General features: G+C 41.8%; 2 protein-coding genes across 6 annotated transcripts in view; both read left to right on the forward strand.

The window, feature by feature from the left end:
* Positions 1-1,286: 1,286 nt before the first annotated feature.
* tmem82 (transmembrane protein 82) lies at positions 1,287-4,705 on the forward strand. Of its 5 annotated transcripts, none has more exons than XM_005730753.1 (7): positions 1,287-1,348; positions 2,181-2,519; positions 2,626-2,695; positions 2,862-3,060; positions 3,224-3,638; positions 3,819-4,006; positions 4,498-4,705. In XM_005730753.1, exons 2-7 carry the CDS (start codon positions 2,426-2,428, stop codon positions 4,576-4,578), a joined length of 1,047 nt encoding a protein of 348 aa, XP_005730810.1. In that variant the 5' UTR covers positions 1,287-1,348; positions 2,181-2,425; the 3' UTR covers positions 4,579-4,705. The 5 variants fall into 5 exon arrangements, with proteins under 5 accessions (XP_005730810.1, XP_013765722.1, XP_005730811.1 ...); XM_013910268.1 differs by having other exon boundaries at positions 1,288-1,348; positions 2,057-2,519; XM_005730754.1 differs by having other exon boundaries at positions 1,294-1,348; positions 2,475-2,519.
* A 3,398-nt stretch (positions 4,706-8,103) lies between these two features.
* Positions 8,104-20,396, forward strand: part of spen (spen family transcriptional repressor) — a 25,470-nt gene continuing 13,177 nt past the window's right edge. Inside the window, exons 1-3 of the mRNA XM_005730755.1 lie at positions 8,104-8,533; positions 11,232-11,552; positions 17,820-18,434. Of these exons, the coding sequence (XP_005730812.1) occupies positions 8,451-8,533; positions 11,232-11,552; positions 17,820-18,434 (1,019 nt within the window). The 5' untranslated portion in view covers positions 8,104-8,450. The remainder of the gene's footprint in view (positions 8,534-11,231; positions 11,553-17,819; positions 18,435-20,396) is intronic.

Raw genomic sequence — 20,396 nt, forward strand, 5'->3', positions numbered from 1 at the left:
GGTTTTGGCATAATAACTAGTTACCGTGCTCGTTACCACAATAATAACGTAGTTACTGTAACGCGTTACTTAATAACGAGTTAGTCCCAACACTGATCAAGACATTGTATCTTATGGCACTTGGTTACTACAAGAATGTGACGAAAACACGCAATTTGTTCCAGTTTCTTTCACTGAGTCTAAATATCAAAGATGACACAGTTTAGCAGGGATACAATAGTAATTTTTGCAACGACAAGGTGATTCATGGTTAGTAGTGTGTCCTTAAAAAAGACCTGACATAAGACCTGAGGGACGGATCTGGTCCTTCAGCTGATCTATCCACTGTTCACTGAAGCTTCAAAGGAAATGGTGTCAGTGGAAGGGTGGCTGTCAGGAAGCCATTCTTAAGGAATCACTCTCATTATAGAAGGAGGAGGTCAGAAAAGAGGTACAACAAGTGAATGTCAACAGCCATATGTATAACACTGTGGAGGCTGGTTTAGGGACACCTTTTAGCCAGTCTTGTCAAAACTGATGAAATTATGAACACAGAAACACAGATTTTGATTTTGAGCCACCATACACGACCATTTGGAAAGAGTGTGATTTGGATCATTGCCATAAAGTCATTGCCAAACACACTGCCAATGCAGTAAAAGCATAACTGAATAAACACACTGAATAACACACAAACAGTGGAACACTGACAGTCATGGGTTGGCCCCCAGCATTAATCGAGCAGAGTGGGATCATGTTGACAGAGAACAGAACAAAAGCCAGCCAACATCCAAAGAAGAGCTTTGGATGTCCTTAAAGAAGCCTGGAAAACTATTCCTGAAAACTACTTAAAGACAAGAAAGCTGCCGAAGAGAGATCAGAGTGTGTTCAAAAATAACGGTGTTCATACCAAACACTGGCTGTCAAGTCTGTACTGTACAAACTGTTATACTGTATTTCTGTTAGGGTCCTGGGTTTTTGACTGAGTGTTTTGAGTTTCCTGTGTTTTTTGTCACTTTGTATTCTCATTGTTGGTCTTTAGTTACTCCCTTGAGTGTAGTTTCTTGTGTTCCGTGCTTTGTGTTTCCCTCTGTGTATTATTTTTCATCTCTAGCCTTTTGGTTCTTAGAGTTCTCTGCCTTATGGTTTATGTCTCTGTGTTTCTTAGTTGCTCTGTCTCCACTGTGTCTCAGTGTTATACTTCCTGTTTTACTTTGAAGGTCTGCGTCTCATGTGAGTGTATCCTGATTTGCTTCCTTGTCTCATCAGTTCTGATTTCTCCCAGCTGTGCTCTCCTTCTGTGTCTCATTCAGCCTTGTGTTTCTCTGTGTCGGTGTCCCGTCGTCCCTCATGGCTGTGTGGTTTCCCCGTGAGTTTACCTTATTCTTTCCCAGTTTAGTTTTTGTGTTGCATGCATCTTCCTTTCCAGCCAATTAAGCTGTGATTTTGAGTTCATCCCTCGTATCTGAGAGCCTGCATTTTGGGTCCAACTCCTGCCTGCACACAGCCGACACCTGACGATTTCTTTGTACCTTTGCATTTTTCCAATAACACATGAGGTGACTTTTGCACACTGCTGTATATTTTGCTTCAAACAACTGTTTCTTGATGAGATAATAAAATAATATTTGTAGAAACGTGACACTTGAACTTGTGCTTGCAGCTGTATTTGAGCTCCATCTTCCCCCAACTTTAAATCTACCATTACACACCTCATCCCACACACTTGGTATAACTCAGGGGTAGTCAACTCCAGGGCTCGAGTGCCGGTGTCCTGCAGGTTTTAGATCGCACCCTGGGTTAACACACCTGAATCAAATGATTAGTTCATTACCAGGCCTCTGGAGAACTTCAAGAAATGCTGAGGAGTCATTTAGCCCTTTAAATCAGCTGTGATGGATCATGGACACATCTAAAACCTCCAGGATACCGGCACTCGAGGCCTGGAGTTGCCTACCCATAACTCTTTAGGTAATTACTGTGCACACTCTAATTTCTTTTCACATATTATTATTACAATATTGCTGTTTAATAATATTGCAAGTCTACAACTGTTTCTTGTGTTTAATGCCATCAGAATAAAACCACGCTGTTACGTGCAGATCACCACAGAACTCAGCGAATGCTTGCGACTATATTTCAGAGAGAGTGTAAAGTCTTTCCCATGGTGCAATAACCTCCACTATCTTGCCATGACTCAGGCCTGAGGGCGCCTCTGCTCCACTGACACTCAGTTGAACTTTGGTACAGGACACAGAACAGGCTTCTGGGTGAGCAAAGCACAACGCTGGGGCAACAGAAAGAAAACGGAAGCGCTGAGCTGATACTTCACAACACTGTAACGCGATCTATGAACCATAAAAGATGAATCTTGAGAGTGCAGATGCTTAAAGTAGCTTACTTTTATAGACATTCAAGGTGATTTTTCCTCCCTTGAGGTAGTACTATGTTCTCTTTCATCACATGGCTTCTTCCAACTTCCTACTTCTTACCAGGGTGGCTGACTCTAGATATAAATCCACTGGAAAGTTTACTCCAAGGTGAGTTCCTCATCCTTCAGCACGGCTGCGGGCCATTTATTAAAAGAGTAAATGTGTGAGGTTTGTTATTACTTGTGCTCGAAATTCACGGCTATCTGACCTGCAGGGCTGGTAGCTGCATGTGGGATCTCTGTGCTGTGCTCCCTGTTGAGAGTGCATTTATTCTTGGAGGAGAGGTGAGAGAGGTCGCCTCTTGTGTACAGACTTATGTGGTGTTTTGCTGAAGAATTTCCCATTTTCACTTTTAAAAATAATTGATTTTAAAGGGATTTCATCGTCCACACAGTTTATTTTTATGTCTTTGATGTGACTTTTTTCCCCCCTCCTCCCTACAACTTGGAGCTGGAGTAAAAAAAATGGTGACGACACATCAACTCAGAAGACATCTGGTCATCGGATAAGGACAAAACCTGGACTTACTGGGCTGCTTCAGTTTCTCTTTGTAACTGGAATACTGTGTGTAGTGGGCTCCCGTGTGGCCTCACTGGTGGTACTAGAATTCTGTCTTCGAGCTGTCTCTGGATTGGTTACAGCTGGACCAGTAAGAAACCAATTATGTGATTAAAAATATATATGAATATGCCTCAGGTGTATAAGGTGGTTTTTCTGTGGCTTACTCTGCTGAGTTGGTGTCAGGATGAGTCGCGACAGCCATCGTCGTCTGCTTTGATTCATTCATCACTCGTGCTCCTCTTTTTTCCCAGGAGTCGGGGAAATTTCTGCAGCAGCTGTTAGTTCAAAGCCAGTTCTCTCTGGGTTGCGCCCTAACCTGCAGTTTGCACTTTCTACACGAGGGGGCGGCGCAGCGCTGGCTATGCTTACTCCTGGCAGCAGCACTCAGCTGGTTTCTGGCTAGGCAGGCCACAAACCTGCTGCACCATGTCATAGCTCTGTATAAACTCCACAGCTCACAGGGCTACTGCGGCATTTGCATCAGCCTCCTCACATCGGGCAGCTCCCTGCTGCCCATGCTGTGCAGGACCATCATCATTACCTTCTCTGTGGCTGTCCTGGCTGCTGTTTCAACCATCAACCAACATTTCCTCTCTGCAACAGAAGCCCTTAGGTTTTGGACACCACTTACTATCTGCTATACGCTGTTGGTGGTGTACATGCAGGGTGAGAAACATTTAAAGACATAAGCCCTTACAAAGCGATATGCCAGTAGCATCACTTGCTTCTCAATTCCCCTGACTAATCACTACAGCATCTGTGGCTGATCTAAGACATTTTTTTAGTTTGTTTAAATGCAAATGAAATACTTCTCCCTAATAGTCCTCTAATGTCATGGTTCTGTAGAAGAGCAACACCGTCTGCCTAGCAGCCAGGCCGTCCTCAACGCAGTGGTGGTACGTCTCGGGGGTTTGATGGTCCTGATGCTGACTGTTGGACGCTGGGCAGACGTGTTCCACATCCTAATATGTTTCCTCGGAGAGGCTAGCTGTCTACTCCCCACCAAGGATCTGCTGGATGCAGCATCCTCACAGGTCAGTGAGTCTCCCTGGGAGCGGCACGCGGGGCCAAAAGCACTTCGTTCCCACCGAGGCCTCCCAAAACTGGAGTAGAATATCAATATGTTCATTAGATGAGTCTCAAGATGACACTCGATTTTTCCAACTTGTATCCCGGGTGGAGAAGGTTTAAGACCCCCAAGACAGATTCAGGTCAACGTGATCTCTGACTCAGAATACTGAGTCTACTTTTCCTTTCACTGAGCTGACCTATTTAAAGTTGCGGGGTTTAAACAAAGTATAATGCAAAATAAAACAAATATAAAAAAACCTTGCATTTGAATAGACTTTTAAGGTGAGTCGGGTCTGTTTTGCTATTAAAATGTAGCTCATGTGGTGATTGAGAATCATGCATATCAAGAAAGCATGGCTACATTCACTAAGCTATATGTCTGGCTGTAGCTTAACAGCAGGCATGTCTTCAGTCACCCATGTTTCTAGCATCATATTTTGCTGTGTTCACACAGGATGAAGAGGATTATACAGAGTACAGAAGGAGGGAGCGTCAGCAAAAACCACGAGCCTTCAAGAAGGAGCATCAGAGATAGGCACTCTGGGATTTTAAAGCCTGCACGTCTCTTTAATGGCACTATTTAGTGGAAATCATATCAAGGCAACGTTGCTTTCTACCTACAATGTAGTATACATTTTGTATTAAATATTTGACACAACTCATCATGTAAGGAATGTTTACAGTCTTTTCACATTTTCTAAAAGAACAATTTCATGGTTATCAACAACTATTCAATAGGCAGCCTTTCAACAAGTCCTGGAGTTCATTTTACTTCTTAGGATGCTAAGGATGTGTTTTTAAGCTTGTTTTCTTCCTACTGTTTCAACAATAATGGTTGTCTGGGTCCGTGTGACCTCTTGGGAAGATTTACCGTTTGAGATCATTTCCAGTAGAGCAGATTAAGGTCAAAGTATTTTTTTTTTTTAATTCAGTAGATTTCGCATTTCCCAGCATTTTCAGTTGAGAAGCAATACAAAACCCATTTTTTATATTTCACCAACGCTGAACCCCTTTCTTTTATTCTTGCAGTATAAGGTAGGCATTCAACAGAAACAGAATAATAAAGCTGCACAAAATAGGAAATTATTCCATTTATTGGAAAAAAAAACCCCCGACAGAAAATGTAAATTTAGACTCTCATATCACGTCGTCGTTTTTAACCATTAAAGCAGTCGCTGTTACAGCAGGTAAATGCACTCTACAGAGGAGCTAACATTACTAAGTGCAGTACTGACATGACTGCAAACATCCAATAACTGCATACCACACAGCCTGGGCAGTGGGTAAGCTTATTCGTTTATTGTTTTGTTGTTTGTTCACTTATTTCCCCGCGACAGGCCCGCAAACACCATTGTGCTCTGCTAGTGTTCAAAGGCTGTGTGCTTGAAAAGAAAAGGCAAAATGGCTGACGACAACGTTAGTGCTCCAAAGACACACAAAATGGCGTTAGACAAAGAAAAGGCTAGTTTACTTGATTATGCGTCGACCTTAGCTCCATTTTGTTGGACAAACACGCTGTTAAACAGCTAGCAAGCCGTATTAATTCACACTGTTGTTGTAATGGCAGCAAATTCGCTTTATTAGGCTACACTCAAAGGGGCTTTTTATGAGGAAGTTTGAGATACCGCCCTTCCAGCCTGTGCTACATTGTCTCAATAACAGTAGCCAAGGTTAAAGCCTGACTTCGTGTGACAATTTAACACCCATATCGAATTAAATCCACAATGTGTCGCCGGTGTTATGCCCATTAGATCTGTCTTTATTGAGAGCTGTGGACAGACAGAAACATATTCCATGAGAGGGTTTTTGTTATGTCAGTCCCGTCATCCCGTGTCAAAAAAAATTACAGGGGGAAACATTAGCCTGACGGTCCAGTTTCCACGATAATCCACGTCTGAAAATCACTGAAGATGAAATTTAGTTTTTGGTGTCTAGTCGATCCACCAAAATGAGAAATTGTACTCCCAGAGGTTTATTAGACTTTTAATGGAGTAAAGTTCCACATCAGGACGCTTTCAGTAGACATAGGGAGGACGCTCTGAGCACCCGAGTACGGTGAAAATGCCCATAGAACTGACTGAGCGCCGTTGTAACCTCCTCTGGAGATTTCCAGATTGTTCTGTCTTCATCTGATAGGCACAGTGGACGCATGCGCAAAGCAGTTTCGCGTGTCCCCTGTTACTGCATTTTAACGCAGGCGCACTTCTCCCTTTAAGTATTCTTAATATAGTAACAAAAGCAGAATAATGCCCCGCTGTAGTTGCAGCTTTTTTTTTCTCAAACCAAACAAGCCAGTGATCATTTTCCACAGGCAAAAAAATTACAAATAAAATAAAAAAATAAAACAATTCAGCTCCAAGGAGGATTTGGGCACAACACAATGTGGAGAAAATAGTTGTTCATCTACCATTTTACTTAAATGTTGACGCCCCTCTTGATTATGTGGACATCATTATTTGGTTCGTTATTTATCAGTCATGGTGGTCATTCAGAGAAAGTGTGCATGTTTTATAATGGGGATAGTCGGTCAAAAAAAAATACACACACATACAGTTTGTATTTTCCCTTACAAGAGGGCTTATCGCCACTGTACTCTTGGACTTTTGGACAGGGGCCTGATTGTTTTGTGTTACTTATTAGCTTAAAGTAGAGCTCAGACCAGGTCAAAGTACTTGACTTAACAGCTCCCGGTGCCTTTTGTAACCCAGTAGTAGAAGCTGTTAAATATGTCAAAGCATCTTTTTTTTGTTGCTCTGACAGACTGCAGGTGCAACATGCAGAAGGCATATGTATCAATTCAAAGTTTAAAGGTTTCAAACACATTCAAACTACCTCAGTGTGGTAAAGTTTCTTACTGTAAACTTAGCCGTGTTGTCTCGAGTTTGCTGGATTGCTTTTCTGGACGATCCGGCTTGGGGATTCTGAATTTTGGGGATTTTATTTATTGTGTCACTGCCTCAGCTTTTCTTTCTTTTTAAAAAAAACTGATCTAGCAGTACGTTGATCTTTTCCATACAAAAGAACAGTTTCCCACATAAGTTTCATATCTGTCAAAATATGAAACTCATGAAAATCCACCTAAACTTCCTGTAATTTCACTTGACACACTGACAAGCAAACTATTTTCTGTCATACATAAGTTATGAATTATGTGGTTTCCCCTATTTCCCTGCAACAGTGCCTTATATCAGCTTATGTGGAAACATTTTTGTTTCAGTTTTCACACACTTAAGTGCAAAACTAAAGGGATAAACAGAAAGTGTATTGAACCCAACTGAACGAGACAAAAAGGCCCTCCTGTGGTGTTTTGTTCTGTTCCAGATAGCAGTCTACTCTAAAACATCCCACCAGTGTTGGGAAGACATAGCATATTATTCACACTAATTCAAGTTAAAGAGAAAAAAAAATCTCTTAAACTTATTATAACTTATTATAATAAGTTGGTCACAGATTAACTTGCAGCACATTCATGTTAGATTATTAGCATGCAGAGTAGCCCACAGCTGTCCTTCAGTTTCCTGTTTCCTGTGTGCAAGTTTCCGCTTCAAGTGTCAAAAACTTCAACACAACCTGTGATTAGAATGAGAGTGCATCTAGTCTCCTGATTCTTATGAATGACTGGACTGCAGCTACTGCTGTTTCTGCTGATTTGTTGTGCAGACAAACAGAGCAGTGATCTGAAGTCCCAGCAGTTGGATATGGTAAATGAGTGCCAACCAGCTAAGTGACAGGGAACAACACTGAAGGCTTTTGTAACTTTTTAACATGTGAGCTGATGGCTCACTTTACAATTATGGGGTGACATTTTTTTTTGCCTGTGCTTTGATAACAACTGAACTATTACAACGTTGAAACATAAAAATACCAAACTTGGGCTCACTGTGCTGTGCGCAGGATGATTCACCTTGCCACACTTAACTGCCACTGATGGGATCCTCTTGTGAAGCTGCAGATGTCAAAGCACCACCATTCAACCAGGGGTTTTCTCACGCATGCGCAGGGGTGAAAGACCGTCTCATCGGGGGGGGAAAAAAAGAAGTTCACACACAAAGCCACGCCTGCGCGGTGTGCCTCTCATTACAAGCGAAGTTGCTGCATCTTTTTAGGAAGCTACATGCTTTCTTTCGACACCCAAAGGTCGCATGGTGTCAGGGACGCGCCTAGTCACGGGAACAGACCGGAGCGCGTTCATGAGGTGCAAGATCGCGCTTTAACACTGAAGAGTATCAAACAGCGTGCGGGGATACAGCCTAATGGTTTACATTGGGCCACAACGAGCAGTCAATGATTTGCGCCAAGCATCTTTTTTCTTGTCCGCCGTTTATTTTGCAGAGCTTTTGTATTTTGCACGGGGAGAAACGGACATAGCAAACTCATCTGTATGATCGGGGAGCAGGAGCACACAGTATGGTCCGGGAAACCAGACATTTATGGGTGGGAAATTTACCCGAAAATGTACGAGAGGAGAAAATTATTGAGCACTTCAAGCGGTGAGTAGAAACACAAATGAGCGGCGTGTGTGTATGTGTGTGTTTGTGCGCGTTTTGTAATGTTAAGAGCGGTGCACGTCCAGCATCTCTCTCTCTGTTGTGTCACATTTTAGAGAAGTCGGGATGAAGCAGGAGGTTTCCCTGTAGCAAAGTCCCATTTGGCAACTGTGCTGTCAGTCCCCCCTCTCTCTCTCCATACACACAATCCGAGCAGCAACAACAACACACGGTGCTCCTGCGTTTGAGCTGAGACGAAAAAGCAAAATCTGCTAGCACGCCTCAGCCACCCCAAGCCAAGCAGCCAGCGGACATATGGTTTTGCCATTTTGACACGCTTATTAACTTGTCGAGCTAGGTGATAACTTTACTCACCCCTCTTACGTCTTCCTGGTGCGCATTGCCAGCAGGCTGATTTTTAAGCAGGCTGACTTTTAAGCAGCGTACCTTTCCACCGGGTGACCGTAAAGAAGGGGCTTTTTCTTGTTTATTGTTTTTGTGGTGCACAGTCAGTGTAAACAAAGTTCAGTCTACCCGGAGAGCCCCGTGCTTTTATACGTGCCCGCATCTCCGGCAGACACCATAAAGTCTCTGTGTTTGCTTCTGCTGTCTGACTCGACTCTGTGAGTTTGTCAGGTCACTGCTTCCAGTCAGACCTGCACACACAGACACACACACACCGCGGTGTATTAGCACGCTGTGCACCCATCTATGAGAGCGTGCCGTTTGCTCCGTTCCTACATCTTAACACAAGTCTGTAGAAGCCGAAAGGTGACGCCGTCACGCCGCCGTCCACGCTGCAACATCGCCGCGGCAAACTGGCTGTGATTGACCGGGCTCGGCTGTGCCGCGGAGCAGATGTGCAGTGCTGTAACGCTGTAGTGTTTACAGAAAATGGTTGTTAAAACGGCGCTGACTCGCACAGCCTGCAGCGTGATCTGATTTCAGGGGAGATCAGACAGCATATCCATGTATACACACGCACACACATGTATATTTGTAATGCAGCCTGCCATAATCGCACTGAGCTCCATTGCTACTTTTGGTTAAGAGCGAGCCGCTGGAGACTGTGTGCCTTTAGCTCTTTGTTATCTTCCTCGGGCTGAATAATGATTTAAATACGTTTTCTTTCTATTTTTCCCCCTGCTTGTGGCTTTCACGGTTGTCTGCGCGCTCTCGCCTCTCTCCTCTCTCGGCTGTCAAGGAAATAGCAGCCCGCGTCTCCGTTCATATGCTGGAAACCAGACAGCCCCCAAAACACCAGTTTGCCCATATGAGACCTTTTTTTTTATTGTTGTTGTTTTGGATTTTTAATTATTATCACTGTGTGGGCGTCGCCATATCGGATGAAAGCTGCTAAATGGCAACATTAATCCTTAATAACCACAGTGTAACCGAAAGCCATACTCGTCCCACAGCACCCCCCCACCTCCCCCACCCTCATCCAAACCTACAGCTGGATGAAATATAAAAACAGATGATATGCATTTGGTGCTTTGCCCTCTCGCGGTCTTATTATTTGCAGTGGGTTGATGCAGAGACTCAGCTACAAATATGGCTCGTATCTAATACGTGCAGCCAGCGAGAGCAGCAGTAAAAATGAGCTACCTATATACACCGTTTTATTTACATAACCCCCTGTTTGAAGTACAACGTAACGTTATGTTTGGGGGGGATGGCGACTGGCAGCATCTCTTTCTTTTTTGTGCAGTAGGGGGAACGGTGCTGGCGAGCCCTTTCCCCCCCTTTTTTCAGCTCGCTACCTCAGCTCCAGCGTTAACCCAGAGGTAGCGAGGGTATGCAGGTGCATGACAGCCCAATGTGTGATAGAAGTCATTGAAGATGGGGGACGACAGAATGAGTAAGCAGTGTGAACAGCTTTTCTAAAATGGCGTCGGGGGCTGTTCGGTGTTGGGAACTGGCATGCCAATAAATTTTGTGATCACCCTACTGTCTGTCTTGGACAGCAAAAAAATCACACTGCTAAAAGACCCATTTTTTTGGTGGTGGTGCGGGGGGCTATAGAAGATGATAACAGCTTATTAACTCTCAAGTGGGAGAAATTTTCTGTAACAGCCTCCTCATCCCAAAATTGAATCCTCAGTTCATCAGGTGTTTTGTCATTTTCAAGACTGAAAAGGGTGTATTCAGCAATTATAACTCCCTTTACACCTTAAAAATAAATATAGGCTATAATATATAATATAAATATACTCTGCATGTGTGTCTTGTATACACACACACACACAGACACACACACACACATATACATATATATATATAAATAAATAAATCAGTAAATTAATGAGGAATTTCTTAAAGAAACCCCATCGCTGTATAAACTGCTCAAACCTCATCTGTGTGTTTTTCAGTAGCCGTGTCTTCATGGCAGCACCTTTTGCTCGGAAAACGTGCTAATTTTAGAAAATCTATGCATTTATTAACACGCAATGTGTCAGGGCTTCAAGTCCAGTTGCTGGGTTACTGTTGCCGTGTTAGAAAGTACCACAGTAGGGAAAGTAAGAGTAGCAAAATTGCCTCATCTCCCTCGTTGCCACAGACATTTGTGCACATGTACGCACAGTCAATTTCAGGACTGTGCAGAACCCTGTGTGTTTTTCAACATTCCTAAAAAGTTATGCAACACATTTGCAGCTGCAAACCTGGTGGTAACCATGCTTTTAATCTATTCTGACTTTAGATATGGACGAGTGGAGAGTGTCAAGGTCCTGCCCAAGCGGGGATCAGAAGGTGGAGTCGCGGCCTTTGTGGATTTTGTGGACATTAAAAGTGCTCAGAAGGCTCACAATGCTGTCAACAAGATGGGGGACAGAGACCTGCGCACTGATTACAATGAACCAGGAACAATTCCTAGTGCGGCGAGGGGGCTGGACGATAGTCTGTCCTTAAGCTCTCGCGGCCGGGATGTATCAGGATTCACAAGGGCGGCAGGGGGGGCCGTGTATGGGCCCCCCACGTCGCTTCACAGCAGAGATGGACGCTATGAACGCAGACTAGACGGGTAAGTGGACAAAGTTTCTCTGAAGGCAGGGGGAACCGTAGTTTCTGGTAAACACCTTACCTCCAACCATCTTTCACCATCTGTTCATTTACCTGTTTGGGGGTTAAAGAGGAGAAAATGAGCTTGTGTTCGACAATGAAATCTAATAGGAATCCCTTCTAAGTTCCTCAGAGCGCAGCCAGCGCTCCTGGATTCCTACTTACAGGTAGACACTTAAGATATTTTTGTTAAAACGAGGGCACGTTTGCAAGTGTATCTGATAGTCGAATGATAGTCAGTAGTTTAAATGGCTGTTGGGGATTATCTTTGTGACCTTTAAGCATCTCTGTGAGGTGGAAATATCATTTGAGGAAAATACGGGGCAAAGATTGGATATCGTAAAATTTCCCAGGATTATTGGCGATTTCTGGAAAGAGAGAGAGAGAGAGAGAGAGAAAGATAGAGAATACAGAGTGGGGGAAAGAGAGAAAAAGAGAGAGTGGTCCAGCAGCCATCCCCGGGATTCCCCTAATCTGGAGTTACGTGCCCTTGTCGGAGGATTAATATCACCCCTTTTTCATCATGTAACCAAACAACCAAGAGCACACATTACATGTATAGAACACCATTGTTTGGATTAGTCTAATTTGGCTTTAAGTTATAATGCCCACCTCACTGAGGTGTGCACTTCTGTCGCGGGCTGGAGTCATGTGGAGGATCTACAGAGGATATTTATTCCCCACTGTTGGATTAACTCTGGCCCAGTACTTAAAGGATATGCGGTCATTCTAAAGGTATGGGTTGCTTTCTTGGTTCTTTTTTTTCATTTTGTTTGGGATTATGTCTAAAATCAGGGCATTACAAATTGAGTGCTGGGAGACCTCTACTGGTGATCCGACTCAGTAGAATCAACAGAAACAAGTGAGCAAAAGACTTTTATTCCCGCCTTATTTTTGTGGAGATGATTTTTTTTTCTTTTTAAACTTTCCAACAACTGAGACTTGCAGACTCGATGAGCAAAGCGAACATTTGGATCATACAATGCAAAGAGGACTGCTGGAAATTGTGACTGGAAAATTGCTACCATCCATGCTATTGGAGATAACCTACGTCAAATTTCTGGATTACCTCCTTCTTTCCTAAATGTGGAACTATAATTAAACTTTGGATACAATTACACCGTGTCAGCAGCGCGTTGCACCTATGAACAGTGTTTGATATTGACTCTGTCCAGGCTGGGACAGCATGCACTCTCTTCTGCTTGAAAGCGAAAAGGCAGACATAAACATCCAACAGTGTTTTGAACTGTTATGCATGTTGTTCACCGTTGGGATGAGTATGGTGCTACTATGAACAAGAACTTGGATTACTCATGTGACATCTTCCTCATTCCTAACTTTTTTGTGGCCATATTTCCTTCCCTCTACAAAAGGAATTTGACTACTTTGTTGCTGTGAACGGTGTTGGCCAAAGTGGAATGTGCAGGACTTAATGCAAAAGACGCAAGACTTAATTTTTCACATCAACCATTGCTGTTGGGGAATCACTGGTCAACTAAAGGTGGATTCCTGGATATCATGTATTTATTGCATCGGACTGAAATACAACACAGGTTTTGTTTTTTTCACTCCTGTTTGGATGGATATTTAGACTCGGACATTTTCCAGCACACAAAGCATCCTAACATGGATCTCTACAAGGCCAAAGTTGTCCTCATTGTTTTAACTAAACAGACACTACCACTCATTTGTGCTCATGAGGTCCCGTGTGCTGAAGACGAGGATTACGTATTCTGTTGTGAACTAGTTTTCTTCATTTTTTTCCCTTCTCCACTCAACATTTTTGCCCAGTTTTTGCTCACAAAGTTCTATCTCCCAAAATTGTATTTGGAATAATAGGTCAAGTTACCACTCTCTCAAAAGGTTGGTATGTCCTGCCCTGTGCATTTTAGCTGTCCTCTCTAACCCCCTAGTTTGAACCCCTGTCTCTCTCCATTTTCCACACTAACCAAAATAGCTGGTGCATTATTACTGCCTGTGAGTTTGAACCTTACCTGTATTGCTTTCTTTGCTCTGCCTCTCACCTGATCTGACCCCACCTTCAACTCCTTCCCCCAGCCCTCTCTCCTCTTTAGAATTCACAACGCAGCTGATATTTATAACGAATGATCATTGTAAAGATGTTTTTTAATATAAACTATTAATATTTTAACATAAGAAAAACTACAGAATCTTTTAAAGTGCTCATAATTCAAGTATTTGTCACATACCTATGATTAAAGAAATATGCAGTGAAGTGTGGGGGTGGGATTCTCCTAATGGCTAAATGCAGTAAAATAGAAGGAAAAGAAATAAAAAGTGATGTAGATCAAATACATTTTTTGTGTTTTTCACTAATTCAAGTTTTGTTACAGTCACACTTTAAGATTTTAGTTTGTTTATATATTTATTGCTTAATTAATTTTGCTTTGATTAATTTGATTTAATTATTTGCCTGGGCCCTGAATGTGCACGTAAGCATGTTCGGTCCATGAACCATGATGCTTATATTACCTTGTTTGTCAGAAGTCTTTTTAGTTTTCATTTCTGACCAGTTGCTAGTAAATATTAGTTAATATAAAATCAATTTTACTTAAAAAAAACCCAAAACAACATATTTACATATTACAATTCTGCTGATTTAATTTTGGTTCTTATTAAAATGTTGGTAGAGTGACAAGCGAAAGAAAATTGTAGTCATTTGTCAGCTCTGGATCATTTTAAATGAATATCTGAATTTTTGTCAGCTTTAAAACAAGAATCGAAATCCTAAATATCATTTTAAACTCTAGAAACAGTACAGTGGCAACAATATTTTAAGTAACTGTTTTACAAAAATGACCTACAATCCTTCCTGAAACACACGCTGCACATTGAATATTATTTTTATGTAGGATATTCCTTTTGTAATGTTTGTTAGATTTTCTGGCTTTTCTCTGCCACTTATACTATAGAAGCTTTACAATTTAACAAAAGAGATGTATGTAATGTTTCTATGTAATCGTGCAACTCACTGAGTGGTGAAGTGACCTCCAGTTATTAGATTACCAGAAGAAATATTCCTATTTTGTTGTTTTCAAAATTTTCTTTTTAATTAAATTAAACATTTAGATATCGCTAAACCCTAGCTCTGTAGTTTGTGTTCTAGCTTGCAAGACAAAGAGATTCTCAACAATTAGATTCAATTTGTTGTTTGTACTGCAAAATGGATATTTAACAATTAACCTCTTATACTGATTTTAAATGGATATGCATGCGTTGCTCCCATATGACGGAGCCTCCATACAAGGCAGCGTTTTGTCATGCTGCTGGCATGTCTCCTCATAATTATGCTATTCACGTGTCCCAAAACAGGTGCTTAGCATGCTCCGCAGTAGATAATAATCAAACACTGATGGAAATTCTGTCAAGAAAGTCTAACAGAATTATTTTTAAGCTCGATGAATAATGTAAAAGCCGATTTGTGTAGAGTGAAATTGAAGAGAAATTGAAAGGTATCTGTTGAGCAGTGAGCCTTGCGCCAGCAAATTAGCATTTTCGAGAGCACCTAGGGGTCAAGGTAATCCGTCATTTTCACAGCCGACATCGTTATAGCATAGATGTTATTCATGAATCCAGCACACAGATGATTAAATCAAATAAGCTGAAAGAGTATTTTCTCCTAACCTGCTCTACTCTTATGTATATGCAACAAAATACAGACGTGGTGTCAGTCTCCTAAACTTAAATTACCCTCAAGAATTTTCAGCAGTGTGAACGCTGCATACAGTCTTTTCTTGAGTCTTACGACCCTTAGCGAAAAGACTTCATGGATGACTTCCTGGTTACTACCTGGTTATGTCAAAGGTTTAACACTGATGAATATTTCCAGGTTTGCCACTTTATGGTGCACAGAAGATGTTAAAATGGGTTATGAATTTAATACAAAGGGTTAGGTTTAAGTGGATGTTTGGGGGTCACCTTAAATATAGCAATAAAGTATGAGCATAAATATTTTGAACACAGGTGTAATGGCCAGATTTGGGAACAAAGCCAAAAAAGAAAAACCTAATCTAATCTTCAGCATCATTTACCAAATGACAGTGAGGAGGAAAGATGCTTGTGTCATATGTTTTAAGAGGAATTGCAGACGCCTTCTGTAACGCCAGGTCTAATCCATTTGCCGTCTCAGTGAGATGCAGGCAGCATCTGATTGAGATGCAGGCAGCCGATTTCACTACAGTTGTGGATAAAGAAATCCAGATCGTTAGGTCAGCTGTTTGGTTTGAATCACCAGATTTCATTAAACTGACATTTTTTTATTTGTGCAAGAATTTCCACTAATTAAATGATCCAAATCAAGTGATAGAAGACTTGCAGTGGAATCCCCACTTTAAAGCTGTAGAGCACGAACACTGAAAAACTGTAAATGTAAAACCATTAAACGTGTGATGACACATAAGGAACCAGTTGCGAAGCAAAACTCATTCATGACCGTTTCATAACCCTGACACTGCTTAATTACCTTTAATATGAAGCTTTTGTTTTTTTTGACCATGCAGTTCAACTACGGGCAAATAAAAAAGCAAGGAAATGTTTACATAAACACATTTTTAGACAAATAGATAAAAGCATAAAAAAATCCTGCTGGGCCAAACCTTTCAAAAGATTTACATTTAGGAAATTTAAAAAGTCAGTCTGTGGAATAAAATGAGGTAATGTTTTTTTATTTTTCAAGTCTTGTTAACATTTGTATAGTTTGCACATGAGGCTTTCTTTCTTTCAGACAGTGAGTTGTGCAGTGTGGAGATTGGCAGGAAATGTTAGGGGAGGAGAGAAGAAGGTAGTGCAGGTTCTGGAAAGCACCAGAACTATGGGACCTTTGTCAATGCACAAAATCAACCTCAAGATGTTTCAGTTTTATGATATGGATGTTTGTTGTTTTTTTCTCCTCTCTCTTTTTTTCAGCCTTATGAACAGACTGTGCACACATACAGCAAATACAGTTACTAGTATTATTTAGTTACTAGTACACTAGCTTTATGAAGCTTTGACTAGACATATATTTGATTAGTTATTTGATTAGTTATACCTTTGTTACACAGATATAAATATAATGTTTTTGCAGTAAATTAAATAAGACTTCGCAGTTTTTTCCATTCTAAAGTCTGACTCTATAATCTAACTATTTTTCCATCCTCTGATTTTAACTTGCTAGAAGAATAAACGCCGTGTTTTTTTTTAATCTACAGAAGCACTATAATGAAGTTTTGTAACTGTTGTCATATTAAACCATATTCTGCCCTGTGTCGGAACATCATGGCTAATTTGCTGATTATAATTTGATCTGAATTCAAACGGTGGTAATTGCCGCCCTGTCCCGCTCATTATGGCGAGTTTGGTAATACGACTGCTGTAATGACACAGCGGTCGTATTACCAAATTAATTTCTGATTGCTTTATTCAGAAAGCGAGTGTTCGGGTCTGAACAGAATGTCCTTTCAGGGCCGTTTCTAATGTGCGTCTTCACAAAAGATGCTACTGAGGAGATTCAGTTTTCAGAGGAACAAGTGGTGTCAAATTGTGTAACGATATAAACAAAAGGCTCGTCAAAAGTTACCTCGAAAACCTTTATCCAGGCTTGACTAATAAAACGCCTTTAGAAGTGGCTTCTGTTATAGTGTGCAGACCAGTAGGACTTTACAGCCTATAATGACATAATCTGCCATTCCTGTTATTAAGGTAGCTCTGATATATAATATAGATTTCTGTTCTGTTATAAACCAGATGCATGCCTTTTGCTGAAAATGTTGGTGTGCTATGTTGATTTACTGATATATCTAAAAAAGAATGAACATGAAGCTTATATTAACACCTTGGAGTTGACAGAAATGCACGAAAAACAGTCCGATAGCAGCATTCTTGTTCTAGAAAGAGGATTTCTAGTGTAGCTTTGGTCGCAGAAGAATCTGATACAGTTCATCTGAAAGCCATAAATGGTTTGGCCATGAAAACATGTCAGACTTGATGCTCAGTTTCCTCAAGCTGTTACTTTAATCCCCTTGGTATAGTGCTTTCTTTAAGATGGGGGGAAAAACTAGCTTGGCCCTTCTCAAAACACTTTGCCCAATCTTTCCATGTGTCCAATTATTGACAAACGCACCAGACACACCTGTTAATTTTTGTTTGTCCACTGTCTGATGCTAGCAGCTATCTTTTTATGCCCAAAGTGTAACTGTAATATAACTTGTTGTTTCTTCATGTTTGTTAGGACCGCTGAAAGTCGGGATCGGGGGTACGATCACAGTGCCTATGGACTTCACGAGCGTACTGGTAGCAGTTTTGACCGTCAGCGGCATTATGAAACAGACTATTACCGTGACGCGAGGGAGAGAACTCTAAGCACAGCTGGGAGCGGGTCTGGTACCTCCAGCGGAAGTGGTACAACTGTGCCGTCAGGAGTCGGTGGAACTATAGTTAGTGCCGTTTCTGGGAACACCGGAACAAGTGGATCTTCAGGGGCCACAACGGGAGGAAGCGGAGGGTCTACTTCCAGCGGGGTTGGCTTCTACCGCTCCCACAGCAGGAGCCCTTGTCGATTTGAGACACCCGAGCCTCGCTACGAGTCTCGAGCCCGGGAACCCTTTACTTTGGCCAGTGTGGTTCACAGGGACCTGTATCGGGAGGACAGGGGTCGGCGTGGGGAACGTTCCTACCGCCACAGTCGTAGCCGGTCTCCACATTCGACTCATTCACGAAATCCCTCTCCTCAGAGACTGGCGAGTCAGGCCACTCGTCCTCCACGCTCCCACAGTGGGTCAGGCTCTCACAGCCGTTCCTCCAGTTCAGACTCAGTCAGCAGTACCAGCAGCAGTACGAGTGGCAGGTGAGTGAAGCTTAATCTTTCTGTCAATATTTCTACTTATGTGCTGTTGTTTACCTTTGTGCATCCCAGTCTGTGGCCTTCTGGATCCAAACTGGCCTCTGCACTTGGAAATGAACTCATATTTCCGTCATTATCTGTGTTCAATAAAAAAGCGGTTTCTTCAGCTTATGTTTTTATCATCTGTAACTATGGATTGCGCAATATTTTTCACACCCACACCAAACAAACTCGGACTTGTGCAAGATGTGTGCATTTAACTTCTGTCATTCGTTAGCATAGGCTCTTTGTAGAACAGGTGGCACCTATTTATGTGGAAGCTGTGTTTACTTTGCCTTTATGTCGCTTTCTTCACTAGCATGTGTATGTGTGGACAGACAGACACAGTGTTGTGGCCAAACCTGTAAAGTTAGGCTCGTTGTTTCTGTTTTAGAGACTGTGTCATATCTAGAGGCTCCGCCCAGCAGGAGATACAATGGGTGGAAGGTGACAATTGCAGAGAAGTGTCTGCACGATAGAAAAAAAATACATTTCACAAACACGGCATGACGGGGAATATTACTCCACACTTGATTGTCCCCCTCCCTCATTGGTTTTTAAAACTTTGCCTGTGTTTTATTTGCTGATAGGAGCCGAAGAAACTTGGAGAATGACCTTTGATACCTTTAGTGACACAATTGTTACGTAGTTAAGATTTGACCTGAACTGCTTTACATAAACTGGATTAAGTTGAGACGCGTTTTATTTCTGCTAGGAAGGCTTTACGTTTACAGCTAGCTTGCCTTCGATAGAGTCTGGTTTCAGTATGGATCCATGTGTTATTCAGGTCCTTTATACTTTACATGCTAAACTTATCCTAAGTCTTTTTTTAAAGATACATTTGGTAAAATATAGTACTCATTTTGTCCAAAATAAAACCAAAACACAAGTTTAAAAATAAAGTAAGGTTTAGGTAGTTTGATCTCACACACCCTCTCACACAACCTAACCACAGGTCGAATTATTTGCATACAAAAGCTTAGACTCATACCATAATGGCACAGGATATGTGGACTTTCGATGTTTCATGGTATGCTGTGTGTGCATTTTTGTGATTGTGATGTCAGTTTCATTTTTGTGCATTGCCGTATGTGGCTTTATTTGTGGTAACTGTATTTTCATCCAAGTTTCTATAAATTTACAAGTAAATCAAATGGAGAAGAATCCTGCCGTTTTAAGCATGTCTGCCCAAGAGGATTTACTCCACCGCATAAATAAACATACTGGAGAGGGGTTAACGGCATCACCTTTGGACACAGCAGAGTCCACAGCTTTTAACGACATGTAGCGACACATGTGGTTTGATGAGGAAGTGCTATGGGGAAATTTCAGGAGACGGCTGCTATATTTTTCTCACTGCCTACCTCTGTGTATGGGTAATGGCTCCCCCCCCTCCGTGAGATCCAGTTGGAACTGGAAATTTCTGGCCAATGCTGGCTGCCTGCCCACTCCCACAGGCCAGGCTCCGTCAGCAGCTCTTCCGGGAGTGTCTGAGCACAGGAGGAGAAAGTGAGAAGGAAACAAACAGCAGAGGGCCTAGAAAGCTGAGACAGACATGGGAATCATTTGAAATAAAAGGTGGATGAGGCAGCCATGAATTTTGTGACTCATGTACAAATGTTTTTGTACTCATAACTCGATGCAGCATCTAAATGTGAAACTGGGAGGAGAGGGGCGTGTTTTTTCTCATCATTTGGGAGCCATTGCATTTTTTTAAACAGTGGAAGGACACGTCCACAATGCATCATATGCTCTTTTTTCCAGAATGAAAATCTGTATATACAATATTTAATCTGAAATGTGGAGATAAATTATGCATAGTTTTTGAAAAGGCAATGTTTAACCTTGGTAATTTTGCAGTTCCCTTCAGTTTAGACAGAACCATGTCTTTGGATTTTAGGTCTTTTATTTAAAGCAGTGTTAACA

The sequence above is a fragment of the Pundamilia nyererei genome, unplaced genomic scaffold, assembly GCF_000239375.1.
Source record: "Pundamilia nyererei isolate P.nyererei 1_Seehausen unplaced genomic scaffold, PunNye1.0 scaffold00039, whole genome shotgun sequence".
Lineage (NCBI taxonomy): Eukaryota > Metazoa > Chordata > Actinopteri > Cichliformes > Cichlidae > Pundamilia > Pundamilia nyererei.

Coding starts and splice junctions, on each gene's coding strand:
- tmem82 (XM_005730753.1), top strand. CDS start 2,426: ATGTTCTCTTTCATCACATGGCTTCTTCCAACTTCCTACTTCTTACCA. Junction 2,696..2,861: donor CATTTATTCTTGGAGGAGAG/GTGAGAGAGGTC, acceptor TACAACTTGGAG/CTGGAGTAAAAAAAATGGTG. Junction 3,061..3,223: donor GATTGGTTACAGCTGGACCA/GTAAGAAACCAA, acceptor CTTTTTTCCCAG/GAGTCGGGGAAATTTCTGCA.